Genomic DNA, 16,485 nt, shown 5'->3' with positions numbered 1-16,485 from the left:
TTAAAACTAGAAAAAAAATCTAGAAAAAAATTAAAGGGGTCGTCAGATGCAAAACTCGCTTTTACATGTTGTTTGAACATAAACGTGTGTTGATAGTGTGTGTACACAGCCAACCTATGATGATAAAAATCCACCCAGTGTTTTTTTTTTTTATCTTTATAAGTAATATGCCCTTTCTCAAATCAGGCTATTCTCAGCTTCTTGTTGACGTCACACCGACCAAGGCCGCTCCCACGATAGTTGATTGACATGATCGTCTTACCTTAGACCTGCCCTAAATGAGCTATAAACAGTCTGACCACCATTATTGTGTCGACTCTGGTGCAGGGGAGGACAAGAATGCCACTACCTTTTGTTGTTATTATGAGTGTATACAAATAAAAGTAGACCCTTTTCAGATTCGACTGATGTATTGCTCTTATCTGTACGTGTCATGACGGAGTAACTGAAGCTCCTTTTAGGAGTTATCAGAAAAACTGCCAGAAACCGTGCCAGTGCGTTTTTCGACCCTAGAGGGTTAATAATGGGCTAGTTACCGAGTTTTGTGGCTAAATGCGGCTAAAGTAAACATTACGGATTGTCGCCCCACAGAAGAGAGGGGTGGGGTGAGCAGAGCTCATTAGCATTTAAAGGAACATGCAACAGAATGGTTGAAAAGGGCTTATTTTGACATGGTAACATGGGTGTTTTTTTTTTTTTTTTTTTTAACACCACTGAAAATTTTTTAACCAAAGTATGTATTCTCATTTAGACCCTAAAGAATCATATCAACTTGTGGAAAATGGGCATCCGATGACCCCATTAAAAAGAAAAAAAAGATATCCAGAACACTTAAAATGGAAAAATGGAATTAGGAAAAAATAAAACAGAATTTGGGAAAACAAATAAAACTGATTATCTGTGGTGTTTAGGATCCAATTTTATGTTTAAATTATTTTTCAGCCATTGTAACAGCAATAATAAATGTAGAGCCTTAGAAGTAGGCAGAACCTCATAATTACACTTTCAAAGCAAAACTGAATGTATATAATATAATTAAAAACTATCTTGAAAGTGTAGTGTGATAATGAAATATGTTGTCACAAACACGACTATGACACTTTGATTATTAAGCGAATGCAGTGGAGATGGACTCCACCTAAAGAACAAAAGGATACTCTGAGGAATTTGTTGAGCCCTGAGGAGTAAATTAGCAGGTGTTCCTCTCTGTTTGCCAGTAAGAGCAGAGAAAGCTGAGAAAAATGCAATCTGGATGAGGGGCCCATTGTGTTGCTGTTGCCTAGGATACGCTTCTCTTGTTTGGTAAATGATAGCATGTCCAGGCAAGCAAAATTATCACTTAGTTAGAGGCGCTTCCCTGTATGGCCTGCTCATTTCCCACCAAGGGTCAACGTAGGCCTCTAATAGATAACTCTTCACCCTTGCGGAATCGTCACGTTTTTTCTTGTTCCTGGTGAAATGTTTATCTGCTCATTCCAACACAATGGATCTTAAAGGGATAGTTCACCCAAAAATGAAAATTACCCCATGATTTACTCACCCTCAAGCCATTCTAGGTGTATATGACTTTATTCTTTCAGGCGAATACAGTTGGAATTTTGTGTGAGAAACAAACCAAATTAAAGTTGCCCTCCACCATAGCCAGGTTTGATATCAGTAAGCACCTCAGCCAACCAAGATGACCTGTCCCGCACCCAAACTCTGTGTCACCTTAATGGCCCAACAAACCATATGCAGGAAATAAGATTGTCAGCTTTAAAGGAGAACTCCACTTCCAGAACAAAAATTTACATGTAATATACTCACCCCCTTGTCATCCAAGATGTTCACATCTTTCTTTCTTCAGTCGTAAAGAAATTGTTTTTTGAGGAAAACATTTCAGCATTTTTCTCCTTATAAGGGAATGCTATGGTGCCCCGAGTTTGAAATTCCAAAATGCAGCTTAAATGCGGCTTCAAACGATCCCAAATTAGGTTGTAAACAATCCTAGCCGAGAAAGAAGGGTTTTATCTAGCGAAACGATCCCTTGTTTTCATAAAAATAATACAATTTGTATACTTTTTAATCTTAAATGCTCATCTTGTCTTGCTCTGCCTGAACTCTGTATATTCTGGCTCAAGACAGTTAGGGTATGTCGAAAAACTCCAATCATATTTTCTCCCTCAGCTTCAAAAATCATTTCATAATCATCCTACATCACTGCAGAAGTACCGACCCAGTCTTTGCAAAGTGAACATACAAAGAAGATCAAACACCCTTAACAAAAAAGGTAAAACAGCGAGATAGGACGATTTTGAAGTTGAGGGAGAACATGAGATGGGAGTTTTTTGACATACCCTAACTGTCATGAACCGGAAAAAAACAGAGTTCAGGCAGAGTAAGACAAGATGAGCGTTTGACATTAAAAAGTATATAAATTGTATTATTTTATGAAAATAAGCAATCGTTTCACTAGTTAAGACCTTTCTTCCTTGGCTGGGATCGTTTGAAGCCACATTTAAACTGCGTTTTGGAAGTTCAGACTCGGGGCACCATAGACATCCATTATATGGAGAAAAATGCTGAAACGTTCTCCTCAAAAAACATAATTTCTTTACGACTGAAGAAAGACAGACATGAACATCTTGGATGACAAGGGGGTGAGTACATTATCTGTAAATCTTTGTTTTGGAAGTGGACTTCTCCTTTAACCAAGACAGAAGGCTCTGTAATCGTGTGTCTACCAAGATCTCCAGCAGTGGAACGCTGCTTAGAAGCTCTGTTGAAGGTGATGCACTCTCATCAGGACTGGAGACCCATAGAGGAGAACAAACAAACAGGGTGGACACCAAGAAGAGGTCCTCTACAGCCTCTAGAACATCCATGATGCCTTACTTTTGTCCCTTGAGAACTTAGAAACTTGGAACCTGGAGGTTGGGGATCCAAGGCTCAGCAGGAGTAACAGAAGAGAGTTTCCTGAGAGAATGTGTGTCAGCTGAGAGGAGCAGATGGATGAAACAAAGGCAGTCATTGTTACGGGTTTGAATGGCTCACGTGTTTCTGGGCTGGAGGCCCAGACTCTGCAGCTTACCTGTGCTTTGTAGCCATGTAAGAACCTGGCATCAAAACATAGCTGTCAAGTCCTATGAAAATATTATTATACCCCAATAGAAGATGCTGTCTTGTGAGCTGCCAGAACACTGGGTTCTCTGAAAGGCAGATGTGGGTGGGGGCACTGTTTGCACATGGAAGCAACTTCCTCTCACAGACTCGCTTGGCAGTTTATCTACGAGGACCTCACACCTTGGAAGTGTGTGTCTGCCTGGGCCTGTCCTTATCAGCTGTCCTGTGACATCTGCATTTATTGTCTGAACAAGAGCACTGACTAACATCCATTTTGTGGAGTTTAGATTACCTCAGTTTAAACAAATTGAATTGCCACTTGCACAGTGGGACAGTAGTGACAGTAGAGAAAAAAAGAGTGCCAAAATTCAAAAATCTTTTGAAGATATTGCTGAATATTTGTTTGACTATAGTAAAAGTACATTTCTACCTCAAGTACATTTTGCATCTGTTTTTATTATTCATTTAAAATGATACAGATCTGCTATTATTTTTATATTTTTATTATTATTATATATCTAGTTTACATAGTTTTTTCAATGCTTTGCTAACTAGCCGAAGACAGTAACCAGATTTTAAACTCCACTGAGTTAAAACGTGCCGAGCTATTATTAAACTATGCTATTTTTTGGCATTAGCGATGTAATTTACACCATTTACTTTTATGAGTTTTAATGAGAAACCACAAGAAACTGGTGAAATAAAGACTAGCAAATCGATGTTTAATGTTCAGAAATTGATTTTTCAAAAAATGTAAAGCATTTTGGCTTGTTAATGTGATCGTGTTCTATGAGAGCTGTGTGTAGAGTGAGGGCAGTGTATCTCTGTTTTTCTGAATGTGTTTCTTCATTTGCAGATGTTGTTCTGAACTATACTGTATAGCTGTGTTTTGCGATCAGGGCCATCCCATGCATGGTTGCGATGTGTTCATTGTCAAACTCCAAAATTAGATTCTTTAAAAAAAGCCATTATTTTTTAAAACGTTAATCATTTTATTAACAAAATATTTTAGTTTGTCCTGTGTAGCTCTTTCATTAGATCAGATAAAATTTTAAGTTGTCATATGGTCATGTTTCAACATGCCCCTCAGATGTTACAATGTACCCCACCAACGGGGCATTTTGTCACATTTCACTTCCATTCTTTTGAGGTAAATAACAAAAAACATATACACTAATTATGAAACAAAGTGACACATTTGTACTAGACAAGTGTGAAATTAAGGTGTATATAAAAAAAAATTATACTCTGAATCCCACATGGATTTACACAAACTGAGAAACTCAAAAAGTTAGGTTGTGTTCCCCTGTGTCTAAATAAGTTATTTTCCAAATTTCAAGTTGATATCACAAATATTGCAATTTTATGTAGATGTTAAACATTCCCGTTACAAATTTCTGTCACACTATTACGTCTATCACAAAATAAGCATCAAATATGAGACCTTGAGACTCAAACCTTTCCAACAATATGTATTTTGTCAGGATTATAAAAAGTTAATTATAAAATATTGTTGTAAATTATGTAATATGGTACTTGAAACTGACTCACTAGGGAATACTTTGTGTTCCCAAAAACATGTCTTAAGAATGTTCTTGTATCTTAAGATTTTTCTAAAGACCAAACTTTTCTTAACCTCTTAAAAAGCCACGTACCGTCAGCGCCGATAGCCTTGTGGGCAGTGTGCCGACATGTAGCGCCATTGCGCTCCGGGCATCCCGAGTTCAAGTCCCGGCTCGTGGACCTTTCCCGATCCCACCCCTCTTTCTCTCATCCACTTTGTTTCCTGTCACTGCTATACTGTCCTGTCTCAACGTTGAGACTCAGATCTTTCCAACAATATGTATTTTGTCAAGATTATAAAAAGTTTTAAGTATAAAATCTTATAGTCAATTTTTTTAATATAAGACTTGACACTGCCCCCCTAGGGGGGGGGAGCCTCTTGTGGTAAGGTAAAAAGGCTGTTTGAAACGAAGTACACAGATGAAGAACTAATTGTGCATGACCTTTCCAACGTGATTACGCAAATACGAGCTAGTACAACATGAGCATTTGTGGTTAAAAAGTATATATATATATATATATATAGAAAATGACAGATCATTTCACTAAATAAGACCGTTATTCCTCAGCTGGGATCATGTAGAGCCCTTCGAAGCGGCATTGAAACTTGGAAAGCAATTTGGACCTTTAAAGGAGAAGTCCACTTTCAGAACAGCAATTTACAAATAATTTACTCACCCCCTTGTCATCCAAGATATTCGTGTCTTTCTGGCTTCAGTCGTAAAGAAATTATGGTTTTTGAGGAAACGATTTCAGGATTTTTGTCCATATAATGGACTTATTGGTGCCCCGATTTTGAACTTCCAAAATGTAGTTTAAATGCAGCTTCAAAGGTCTCTAAATGATCCCAGCCGAGGAAGAAGGGTCTTATCTAGTGAAACGATCTGTATTTTTTTTTTTTATTTATTTATTTTTTTTTGAAAAATAAAAATGTGTATACTTTTTAAGCACAAAAGCTTGTGTAGCACAGATTCGTTCAGTCATGCATGTGCAACATCCTGTTAGGGTCTGTACTGGAATTAGTTCACCTGTTTCAAGTCGGGTTTTCAGGTTTTTTGAGTCGTTCATTCATCTTATGGGCTGTCACGTGATAAACAAACGACTCACCCGAAAACTTGAAAAAACCTTTTTGTTTGTAAACAGCGTGATTCAATAGTACGTAGCGTCGTGAACGCGCATTCCAGAGCCTGTGCTACACAAGCTTCTGTGCTTAAAAAGTATTAAAAAAAAAAATTATTTTCCAAAAAAAAAAAGACAGATTATTTCTCTAGATAAGACCCTTCTTCCTCAGCTGGGATCGTTTAAAACCCTTTGCAACTGCATTTAAACTGCATTTTAGAAGTTCAAAATCGGGGCACCAATGAAGTCCATTATATGAAGAAAAATCCTGAAATATTTTCCTCAAAAACCATAGTTTCTTCAAATAAAAAAATTCTTCACTACTGAAGACAGAAAGACATTAACATCTTGGATGATATGGTGGTGAGTAAATCAGGAAATTTTCATTCCGTGAGTGAACTTCTCCTTTAATTTTAAATAAAATGATGTGCATGCTGAGACTATTATGATTATGGTAACACTTTACAGTAAGGGTAAATGAATTGCCACAAATTCATGCATAATTTCATGCATTAATTTTGTATTACTTAATGCATTAATATTTGATGATTTATCAGGAACTAACACGAGTTCAAAGCCTTTCATGACTACATGGATGAACAACACCTTAATTAAGACATTAACTAAGATGGGTACATCTTCATGATTATGCATGATCATGATGTTTTCTATTTCTATGATCTCTTTCTCTCTCACACACACACACACACATAAAGGTATTTACTGTCCACCTTGGATAAATCTATGCTTATGGTACATGAATCATCATGAATTCGTACATAAAAAACCCCATTATTTTGTGCAGGTAAGACTACTTGAATTATTAAAGGAATATACAAACATCCACATTACCTCACACATACATACAGGCTAGAACTGTATATCAATTCAGGTAAATAGACAGACCCCAACTTTGGCCAATCACATGAATTCTGTTGATGCATAATTCATGCATGAATTCATGGTAATTCATGTACCCTTACAAAAAAGTGTTACCATGATTATTAATCTCCATGCACAGGAGTTGATCTGTGATTCTGCTGTAAGAACTGCCATACAATCAGATAACGCCCACAAGTTTTTAAAAAATTGCACTTTTGCAGGAAAGTTCTCACAAACTGCTTTGAATGTATCAAACTGCTTCAAATTCATGTTAAATTTCTCAAGGTTAAAATTGGGCCAAATGACTTTCATATTCAGTTTGTAACTCAGCTACACTGAGAGCGCCGATTAGCACACCAGCCATACTAAAGATCATAATAAGAGCTCACTGTTGGAGCTCCGTGGGGTTGAGGTGTATCGGTTCAGCCACAACATCCCTTCTTGCGGTGCCAGAACCCTGGACTGTCTGGAAGCCTCGCTGAACTTTTGATCTACCAAGGCGCCACACGATTTATTAGAGATTTTTATACTTCTAATGCACGTATTTGTTTCTGACACATGCTGGAACACTATGCTTAAGATAATTGTTGGTTTTATTCCCGTTTTATGTGAACACACAATACCCTTGTTAATTGTGGAATGAAAAGCTTAATCATTTGGAAACCCCGGAGCTAAGATGTTCATATCCTGCATGCTGTTCGGGGGATTGCGTTTTCATATCAACCATTTCAAATAAATAAATAACAATAAGAAATGAAGATCAGCACCCCGCAGACATTCAGAAATGTTCTTGTGTGTTTCTTCTTGACTTTAGCTACAATCTCGAAGTTCGCTCTTGCGAAACCTAACCCATACAGCAACTCGATTTGATTTGTGGAAGCATGCCAACAGATAACTGGGAGGAAGGAATGAAATCAAGACAAAATAGTTGAATTTCACAAGTTTGCTGCTTTTCTGTTAGAACGAATGAATGGTTGCTCAATATTTGACATTTCAGTTTGAAATATTTTGTGTTTGTGATGAGTTGGCTGCATTCAAAGTTTGTTTTTTACATTTCTGTTTGTGCTTGAAAACTTTTGTTCTTTTGAATATATTTAAGGTTTGGTCATTTGCCATGTCACGTTAACTTGTTAAAGCGTTTTAGTCATTACTTGCATGATTTATCTCAGATAGCAGGAAAATCTCTTCGATTGCTATGCGCTAAAAGCGCGCTACATGTTTTTCCTTCCGTAACATGTTTTTCCCTTCTACATTTTGCAAGACTTATTGAGAAAGTGTTCCTTCCAAGACTGGAAATTAATTCCAGCTCTCGGTTGAATGTCTTTCCACAGTGATGAATTGCGAAAAGAAGCTCGCCAGCTGAAGAAAGAATTACTTGCAATCAAACAGCGAAAAGAAGATGGTGTGAAGAAAGAAGAGGATGTCAGCGAGGGTGAGTGTCTTTGCCACGAAATCACAGCTGTTTGTCTTTTATTGACAGAATTTGAAAAAGCTCTGTAAAATTACCAGTATTCTTTGAAATGTCATGTTTTGCACTGTTTTGTGCAGTGAAAGTGTAATTTATTTCTCACACATGGTGACACACAAGTATTTCAGCTTTTCCCGAAATCAAGTCAACGTGTACTGAGATTCTCCAAACAACTGAATTGTTTTTTCTACATCAGGCCTTGCTTTTTGATGTCAAAAATATCTGGAGCTGCTGTGTGTGTGTATGTGTGTGTTTTGAAGGCCTGAATGTTGGCTGTGAGTGAGCGTGTGGATAACATTAAACGTTTGGCATAGCTAGCTGTTATTTAGTTGATTCTTTTAGACATGCTTAGTTAATCGCTTACCTTTTGTGAGCATTTTGAAGAGGAGTGAAACTTCTTCTGTCATTATTTGGTAATGATCTACTCCACCCCATGTCGTTCCAAACCTGTGAAATCTTTGCAATACAGAAGACAGAAATTTTGCAGAATGTCCTACAAATGGGCCTGTTTTCATTTGTCATTTTTTATGTTTTGCTTAGACTGCTATTCATTTGGATTTGCCCACTTTTCCAGAGTGTTTCTGATAGCTATTTGATTATTAAAATGTGTTCAATTAGATAAGTTTAAATGTTCCCCAATAAAAGCAGCATTGTCCAGGGTCTGTCAGTCTCTAAAAAATGGCAAAAGCCCAATAAAGTGGTCCATATATTTCATTTTTTTTCATCTAAGAAACAGACAAGATTTAAATTATTATCCTCTTAAAGTGGATAAAGTTTGCAGTGGTCATTTAATAATATTTTCTAATATAATTAATATAATCATATAATGATTAATATAATAATATAATTATTTTATATCTTATTTTAAACCCCTTTTTTTTAATCTGACAAAGAACATAGCCATGTCTAATTTCTCCCTGAAATCAAAAGGAAAAATATATCTATATATATTTTGCTTACAGAACTTAATATAATGCATTAAACACATACATAAATTGATGTATTGTTTAATTTAGTATTAATGTATTATTTGTTGATTTTTGTACTGTTTTATAGTGATTAAAATATTTAAAGATAATCATAATACTTTTTTTTTTTTTCTTTTTTACAAAAGATAGATTTATCACATAGATTATTACAATTTGCATTGTAGCTATGAGAATCCAATGAATTCTATGTGGTAATGAACATAGCATCACAATACAAAAATGAATGTCTTAAAAAGACATTTTCATAATTTATTTTTGTGATTTTTTTTTTTTTTTCTCTTCTAAAGAAGTTTTTATTTCAAAATTTGAGTTTTATTATTTTGTTCTTTTCTATATTCTATTTTATTCTGTTTTGTATTTTATTTATTTTATGATGGTATAATCTATTTTATTTTATTCACTTATATTTTTTACTTTATTTTATTGTATATTGTTCTGTTTTTAATTTTTTTATTTTATTTTATTATATTAGATTTTGTTCTAGTCTATTTCTATTTTAGTTTTATTTAATTTTTTTCGATTTTGTTATCTAATTCTGTTTTAATCTATTATATTTTTTTGCTTTTCTATATGATTCTATTTTTATTTTATTCCTTTTTGTTTAATTTTATTTTATGTTACATTTTATTCTATTCTATTCTATTTCTATTTCTATTTGTTTTATTTTTTTATTTTTTTATTTTATTGTATCTTATTCTGTTTTGTTTTATTCTATTCTGTTGTTTCATTGTTTTTTTATTATATTTTATTTTATTACTTTATTTTATTCTGTTCTATGTTTTACTGTATTCTATATTGTTTTTGTTTTATTCTTTTTTTGTTTCATTTCATTTTGTTACATTTTATTCTATTTTTTTTCTGTTTGTTTTAATGTTTTTATTGTTCTATTCCATTCAGTTTTTATTTTATTATATTTAATTTTATTCTGTTTTATTTAGTTTAATTTATTTTTTATTTATTTATTTTTTTTTTTAATGAAATATGACCAGGGACCGTGAATCATCTAAATAGCTGAATAAATAAGCTTTCCATTGATGTATGATTTTTTTGGACAATATTTGGCCGAGAGGCAGCTACTTGAAAATCTGGAATCTGAGGGTGCAAAAAATCTAAATACTGAGAAATCACCTTTAAAGTTGTCCACATGAAGTTCTTAGCAGTGCAAATTACAAATGAAAAATTAAGTTTTGATATATTTATGGTAGAAAATTTACAAAATATCTTCAAGGAACATGATTTTTACATAAAATCCTAATAACTTTTGGCGTAAAAGAAAAATCAATAATTTTGACCAATACAAAGTATTGTTCGCTATTGCTACAAATTTACTCATGATAATTATGACTGGTTTTGTTTGTCTAGGGTCACATATTTCCATGTGATTGACTCATTTACTTGGTGTAATTGCAACAAATGTAATAGGACACTCAAACTCATGTGAAAGAATGGTCTTCAAAAAGTCCTCAAGACAAGTCCGGGTCAAGTTATTACAATAAAGTTAAAGTCTAGATTCTAATATTCTCCTGTTTGCCAAGTCAAGTCTTTTTGTGGCCTGACTACATTCCTTTCTAATATTTATCATAACCATAGAAATGTGCCTCTCAGCAGATTTATGCAAATGCATTTTTTTTTTTGTCCTTTTTCACTCCTCCTCCCTTATTTCTGCAAACTTAATATGTTGTGGCAAATCAGACAAGAACAAGAATCTGTTTAAAGGTTCTTGTCATTACCGCGCAAGACAGGATTTTCGAGTTCTGCATTAGTGATGAAGATGAGTCTGATCAGAAAAATAAATAGTATTCATTAGTTTTCTCCTAGATGGTTGAACAGACTAAGAATTTGGAAGTGCACACAGGTCTCAAAGTCTTTTCTATTTCTCAGATCCAGAGAACACTCCAGGCTCTAGGTTTTTTCGCTGTACTTCCTGTGAGGATTACTGCATGCTTGAGATTTGCGCAGACAAACCTTTGACCTCTGCAGAGCTTTCCAATGGCCCTGTTGTATATCACTGTCTGCACATTGTGTGTTCTCAGGGGGCAAAGGTGTGTCCCCTCACCCTAGTCGTTTTCAGCGTTTCTTAACGTTCGGCGTGGAATGTCCTATTTACACTCAGCAGCCAGTGCATGTTTGAGACCTGCCTAGTTTAGCCAGAAGAGCTGCCTTGGAGAGTTTGTGTGATGGGATGTTATCAACAATATGATAATCATTAGTTTGAACTTTAGTTAGCCTATTTTAACCTAGCGTTTAGAATTTGTAATGTGTAAAGATCTAGTTAGTTCTAATAGTACAGCAGGATTTTTAACATCCTCTCATTGGCTCTTAATTTGGCGCTATGATGGTTTCTTGACAAAATGCTTAAACAGTCACTTGTGCCAGTATGGTGTTGACATTATCCACATTTTTGTGGGCAATGTGGAGTGACCAGCCTTTGCTTATACAATACAATTTAAACGAAATAAATGAACATGTAAGTGTTACAAATGGAAATGCTGACAGAGGTACGCTATGTTTTTAAGACTGTCAGTTTTGTGTTTGAAGGGCTTTCGTAATGACTGTGAAAGACACGTTTTGCCAAACTGTTAAAGACATGTGAAATGCTCGAGCCACTGTTGATAGATATGCAGATATTTATGGACTGATTTAATTTTTCACAAGAAAAAAAATTACAGTGGCAGAAAAGACTTTTGCCCACAGGAACCCATTTGTCAATTGTCTTTGTAAACACACTGTACATAAGTGCCATGCTTTTAAGAAGCCATGTCAAATTTTTGAAAAAATGAATAATAATAATAATAAAAAAAGTATTAAACATTTAACAGTACTTTGTGCTTAAATTGTAGGGAAAGTTCTTTAATTCCTTAATAATAATAATAATAATAATAATTAATTAAGTTAATTAATGAATTTGCTTATTTATTTGCCACGTAAATTGTATATAGTAGATCTTTTTTAATTTTTCCCTAAATTCCAGTTTAATTTTTTCCAAATTGATTTTTTTTTTTTTTTTCCGTTTGAATTTTTCTGGATTCTGTTTTTTTTTTCTTTTTTTTTTTTTTTTTTTGTTTCCATTTCAAATATTTTAGACTGTGTTTTAATGGTTGAATTAAGAAATATTGGTCAAAAAGCATGTCTAATTAATTAAAATTATGAAACGTACACAATTAACTATTTATTTAAATTAAGGGCCTATTATTTATTTTTTTATTTTTTATTTACTGTTTTATTTTCACCAAATTCAGTTTTCCGTGAATTTGTCGGATTCCATTTTAATGGTCTCATTAATATTAATCATCAAAAGGATCTCTAATCAATTGACTTCATTAAAAAATCTTTTATTTATTTATTTGTTTTAAGTTTTTTGTTTGTTTGTTTGTTTTTTTCAGAAATACTATGTTGTGCATTTACATTTTCTGGTAAATAAATTCTGTTAAGTAATTTTTCTGGTAAATATTCCTTAAAAGTAATGTTTTAATTTTATTACTAGTAGTAGCACTATCGTTACATTAAGTAAAATATTGCTGTCACAATTTCTTCAAGTTAAACCCAACTTTTATTTTGACAAGTTGCTGTGAAGACCTTTCTGTGTGTATATGATATGATGATGGCGTACTGACCTAGTTTTGATTTATTAATCCAAAATACAGCAAATTCCATGACATTCCACGTTATACAGTAAAATTCATTTTTATGACTGGATTCTGCAAATCCGTCCGCGTTTTCTGCATTGCGAAAATCATAGAGCCCTAATAAAGGAATAATAAAATACAGTGTTAATTGTAATAAACGCACATGCTAAATTGAAGGTCGTATTAAGACAGCAACAACAACAAAAAAGGAACGAATGTAGTAATAATAATACCAATTCTAAGGAAAAAATATTTTATGTATTTAAAATGGTATTATTTAAATATAATTTGACTTATTATGTTAAACTTATGTATGTGTAGTAAACATTTTTAATAAATATTTTAAAAAAATATATTAGTAATTTTAACATTATTTTATGACTGCTCTATTAAAAAGTAATAGTGCTGCACTTCAGTCCTCACATTTTGAACTGCTGCTCTCTGTTAAAGTGAAAGTTGGCTCTGTCGCCATCTGGTCATCTGGTCCCACCTCCTAATCTCAATGTTTGGGTTTGAGTCCGGTTCTCTAGTGTTCATGTGTCCACAGAGGCTACTTCCAGCTTTGTATTCAGTCCCGAAAGCAAACACATTCCTCCCCTCTCTCTAATAACAGCAAGCCGCTCTCTTGGCATCTGGTATCTTATTTTAGGAAGAAGCCAATTGTCTCCTCCGCAATTCAGCGAGCAAACTAGAAGACATTTGTACCTTTTTGAATTATTATTTTCGACAGACATCTCTTCAGTTTTCAAGACATAAATTATAGCATGTTCGTCTAGTCTGGTTTTCTCTTTCTTGGCATGGCTGTCATTTGTGAGAGCCAAAAATAAGAGAGACATGCTAAAAACACTGTCCGTTTTATACCCACCCTAAATGATGTGGCAACATTCTTTCTACCACTCCGAGTTATTTATACAGGTTATGCCTGTGTGCACAGGGTGTTTTATTTCAATGGCGCCTTGTCAGTCAAACACGTTGATGTGCAAGAGAAATTGGGAGAGCGTAATAGCCATTTATTTAGATAGTAGAAACAGTAATATTACAATTTTAAAATAACAGTTTTAAATTGAATTTATTCTTGTGATCAAAGCTGAATTTTCAGCATCGTTACTCCAGTATTCAGTGTCACATGATCCTCAGAAATCATTTTAACATGCTCATTTGCTGCTCAGTTTGTATCAGTTATTAGTGGTGCTCAGTTATGAATGATGATGTTTATTGTCAGTGTTGAAAATCATTTTTGTTGCTTGATATTTTGTGGAAACCATGATTATAAGATTTTTTTTTCCACATTCCTTGCTGAATGTAAGGTTCAAAATAACATCATTAGTTTGAATAGAAGTCTATTATAGCATTATATATTTCTTTACTGTCACTTTTGCTTAATTTATTGCGCCCTTGTTGAATAAAAATATTAATTTAATTTGTAAAAATCCTTATTTCCCCAAACTATTGAATGGTAGTGTATCACAGTTGAAAATTTCAACACAACTGTTTTCAACATTGATACTAATCAGAAATGTTTCTTGAGCATAGTGTTAATTTCATTAATGAAAACTAGGACGAAAAACAAGCTATGGTGAAAGTTGACAAGCTTTTTTCTGATGATATGATCAATAAATGATAACTGTGACTATATCAACGTGCAATATCATTAATGATAAAAAAAAGACTAAAATGTATTTTATAAAATGGATAGTTTCGGTCCTTGATTCTGATTGGCTGAGCCACATTCAAAGCTGTTGTAAATTACTCTACAGACATACACCTTTGTTTACATTTGTGTGTTCCTTGGCAACCACGACAGTTTCTGAGAAACTACATTGTTTGGCGGAAGAATAATGTTTATGTTAACATCATTACACTTAATTTGCTCTGTTTTATTTTGGGAAAACCTTACTACGTATATGGAATAACTGTTTTATAAAAACAATAAGCATCGTGAAGCCATGGTTTACGGTGATTTTATAACAGCTTTGCATCATGCCTAACAACACCTTTTAGCTGTTATAAATTCACTGTAAACCACAGCTACCTGGGGCTTATTGCTTTATTTAAAAAAAAATAAAAACTAAATAAAAATATATTTTTATTTTCATTGAAAAAAAGATAAAATATTATTGCAAACTGCTGTACATGCCTCTACTACGTGAGCTTTCATGTGTGCGGTTGCCATATATCAAGAGTTCAAATACCCAAATCTGAGCTTCTCCGTTAAAAGGATATATTTTCTGCCCTGTGTTTGCTTAGGTTTTGCAATCTGGCAACATTTGGCATGCTCTTCATTATGGAAGTGCTGATGATGATCTGAAAACAGATGAAAATGTGACTAAATCTAGACTAAAATGCTCAGACGTTTAGTTGAATAAAGCTTGACTAAACAAAAACAGGCTAAGGTTAACTAAATATGACAATAAATAAAAAGAACATTTGACACAGGACTAAGACTAATTAAAAAAAAACCCTAAAAACTAAAACTAAATTAAAAATGGCTGAAAAATGAACACTACTTGAGCAGCAAATCAGCATATTAAATCAATCTGAAAGATCATGTGGCACAGAAGACTCGAGTAATGATGTTGAAAATTCAATAATTTGGAAATGTATTAAAAACAGTTCTTTTTACATTTTTATACTTTTTCAATATATTAAATTTTTTGTATTTTTATGTATTTTTAACCAAATAAATCCAGCCCTGGTAAGCATAAGAGACTTATTTTAAAAAAGAAGAAGAAAAAATACTAATAGGTTCATTCTACAGAAATGTCCACTTTTGGTATGGCAAGATGTAATTTAAAATAATTTCTTTTTCTAGCATTTAAACTTAGACCACATTATTAAATTACCTTTTAACTTACGAATGCACATAAATAACAGCTTCATGATTTTTCTTTTCTTTTTGTGCGTTTATTTACCCATAGTGAAGGTGACACCAGTGACAGTAACACCAGTGACAGTTTTCCTGAAAAATGCATTTTACAAAATGGTTGCTGCAAGGTATCAAACCACATGTTGTCGGTCATGGTCTACTCACTAAATTAAGTAGTTGAATCCATTTGTATTCTAGTTTTTTTTTTTAATTTTTTTTTATTTTTAGTACAATTCCCTAACAATAAAACAGGTCATACTAAAAACTTCATATGAAATCATGATATAAATGAGCAAATTTCTGATAACTGAAAAGAGACAGTGGACTTAACATGGGCCTTTTTTCATAGATCTTCAGGAAATAGGAAGAGGGAAGTCAAGTGATGTCATCAGTGTGATTTTTTTTTTTTTTTTTTTTTTTTTTTTTATTTCAAAATAAACAATTTTTGTTAAATGGTAACATCAGTGACACAATTCCAAGGGACCACTAATTTCATTCTATATTTTATAATATTTATTCAGCATTTTGTTTTTTTTATGCCATTTGCATCATATATTTGATAGTTATGAATACATTATTGTATTTTAAATGGTAGAAAAAACAGTTTTTGACCTCAAAATAAATCACTTAATATTAACATTTCTGTAAAGGCTAGAAACAGAACAACTGACATTTCCATAGATTGACCCAGTAAATCAACAGAATTTATTGTTTGGTGTTGATTATGACAAAAATAATTTCCAGTTATATCTCTTTTTCTGTGGAAAAAACAAAATATAAAAAAGCTAAAATATTGGTTACAGTGAGGCACTTACAATGGAAATAAATTGGGCCAAACCAAAAGCATTTTTGAGTGTGAAAAATTCGCTT

At 33.2% G+C, this 16,485-nt stretch overlaps 1 protein-coding gene across 1 annotated transcript in view; it reads left to right on the top strand.

Moving 5' to 3' along the window:
• The window catches only part of cwc27 (CWC27 spliceosome associated cyclophilin), a 56,572-nt gene that overhangs the window by 21,613 nt on the left and 18,474 nt on the right, over positions 1 to 16,485 (top strand). Inside the window, exon 11 of the mRNA XM_051120281.1 lies at positions 7,998 to 8,098. Within this exon, the coding sequence (XP_050976238.1) occupies positions 7,998 to 8,098 (101 nt within the window). The remainder of the gene's footprint in view (positions 1 to 7,997; positions 8,099 to 16,485) is intronic.

This window comes from Labeo rohita, chromosome 10 (assembly GCF_022985175.1).
Source record: "Labeo rohita strain BAU-BD-2019 chromosome 10, IGBB_LRoh.1.0, whole genome shotgun sequence".
Lineage (NCBI taxonomy): Eukaryota > Metazoa > Chordata > Actinopteri > Cypriniformes > Cyprinidae > Labeo > Labeo rohita.
The sequence above is the reverse complement of the archived record's forward strand: the minus strand, read 5'-3'. Positions and strand labels throughout refer to the sequence as shown.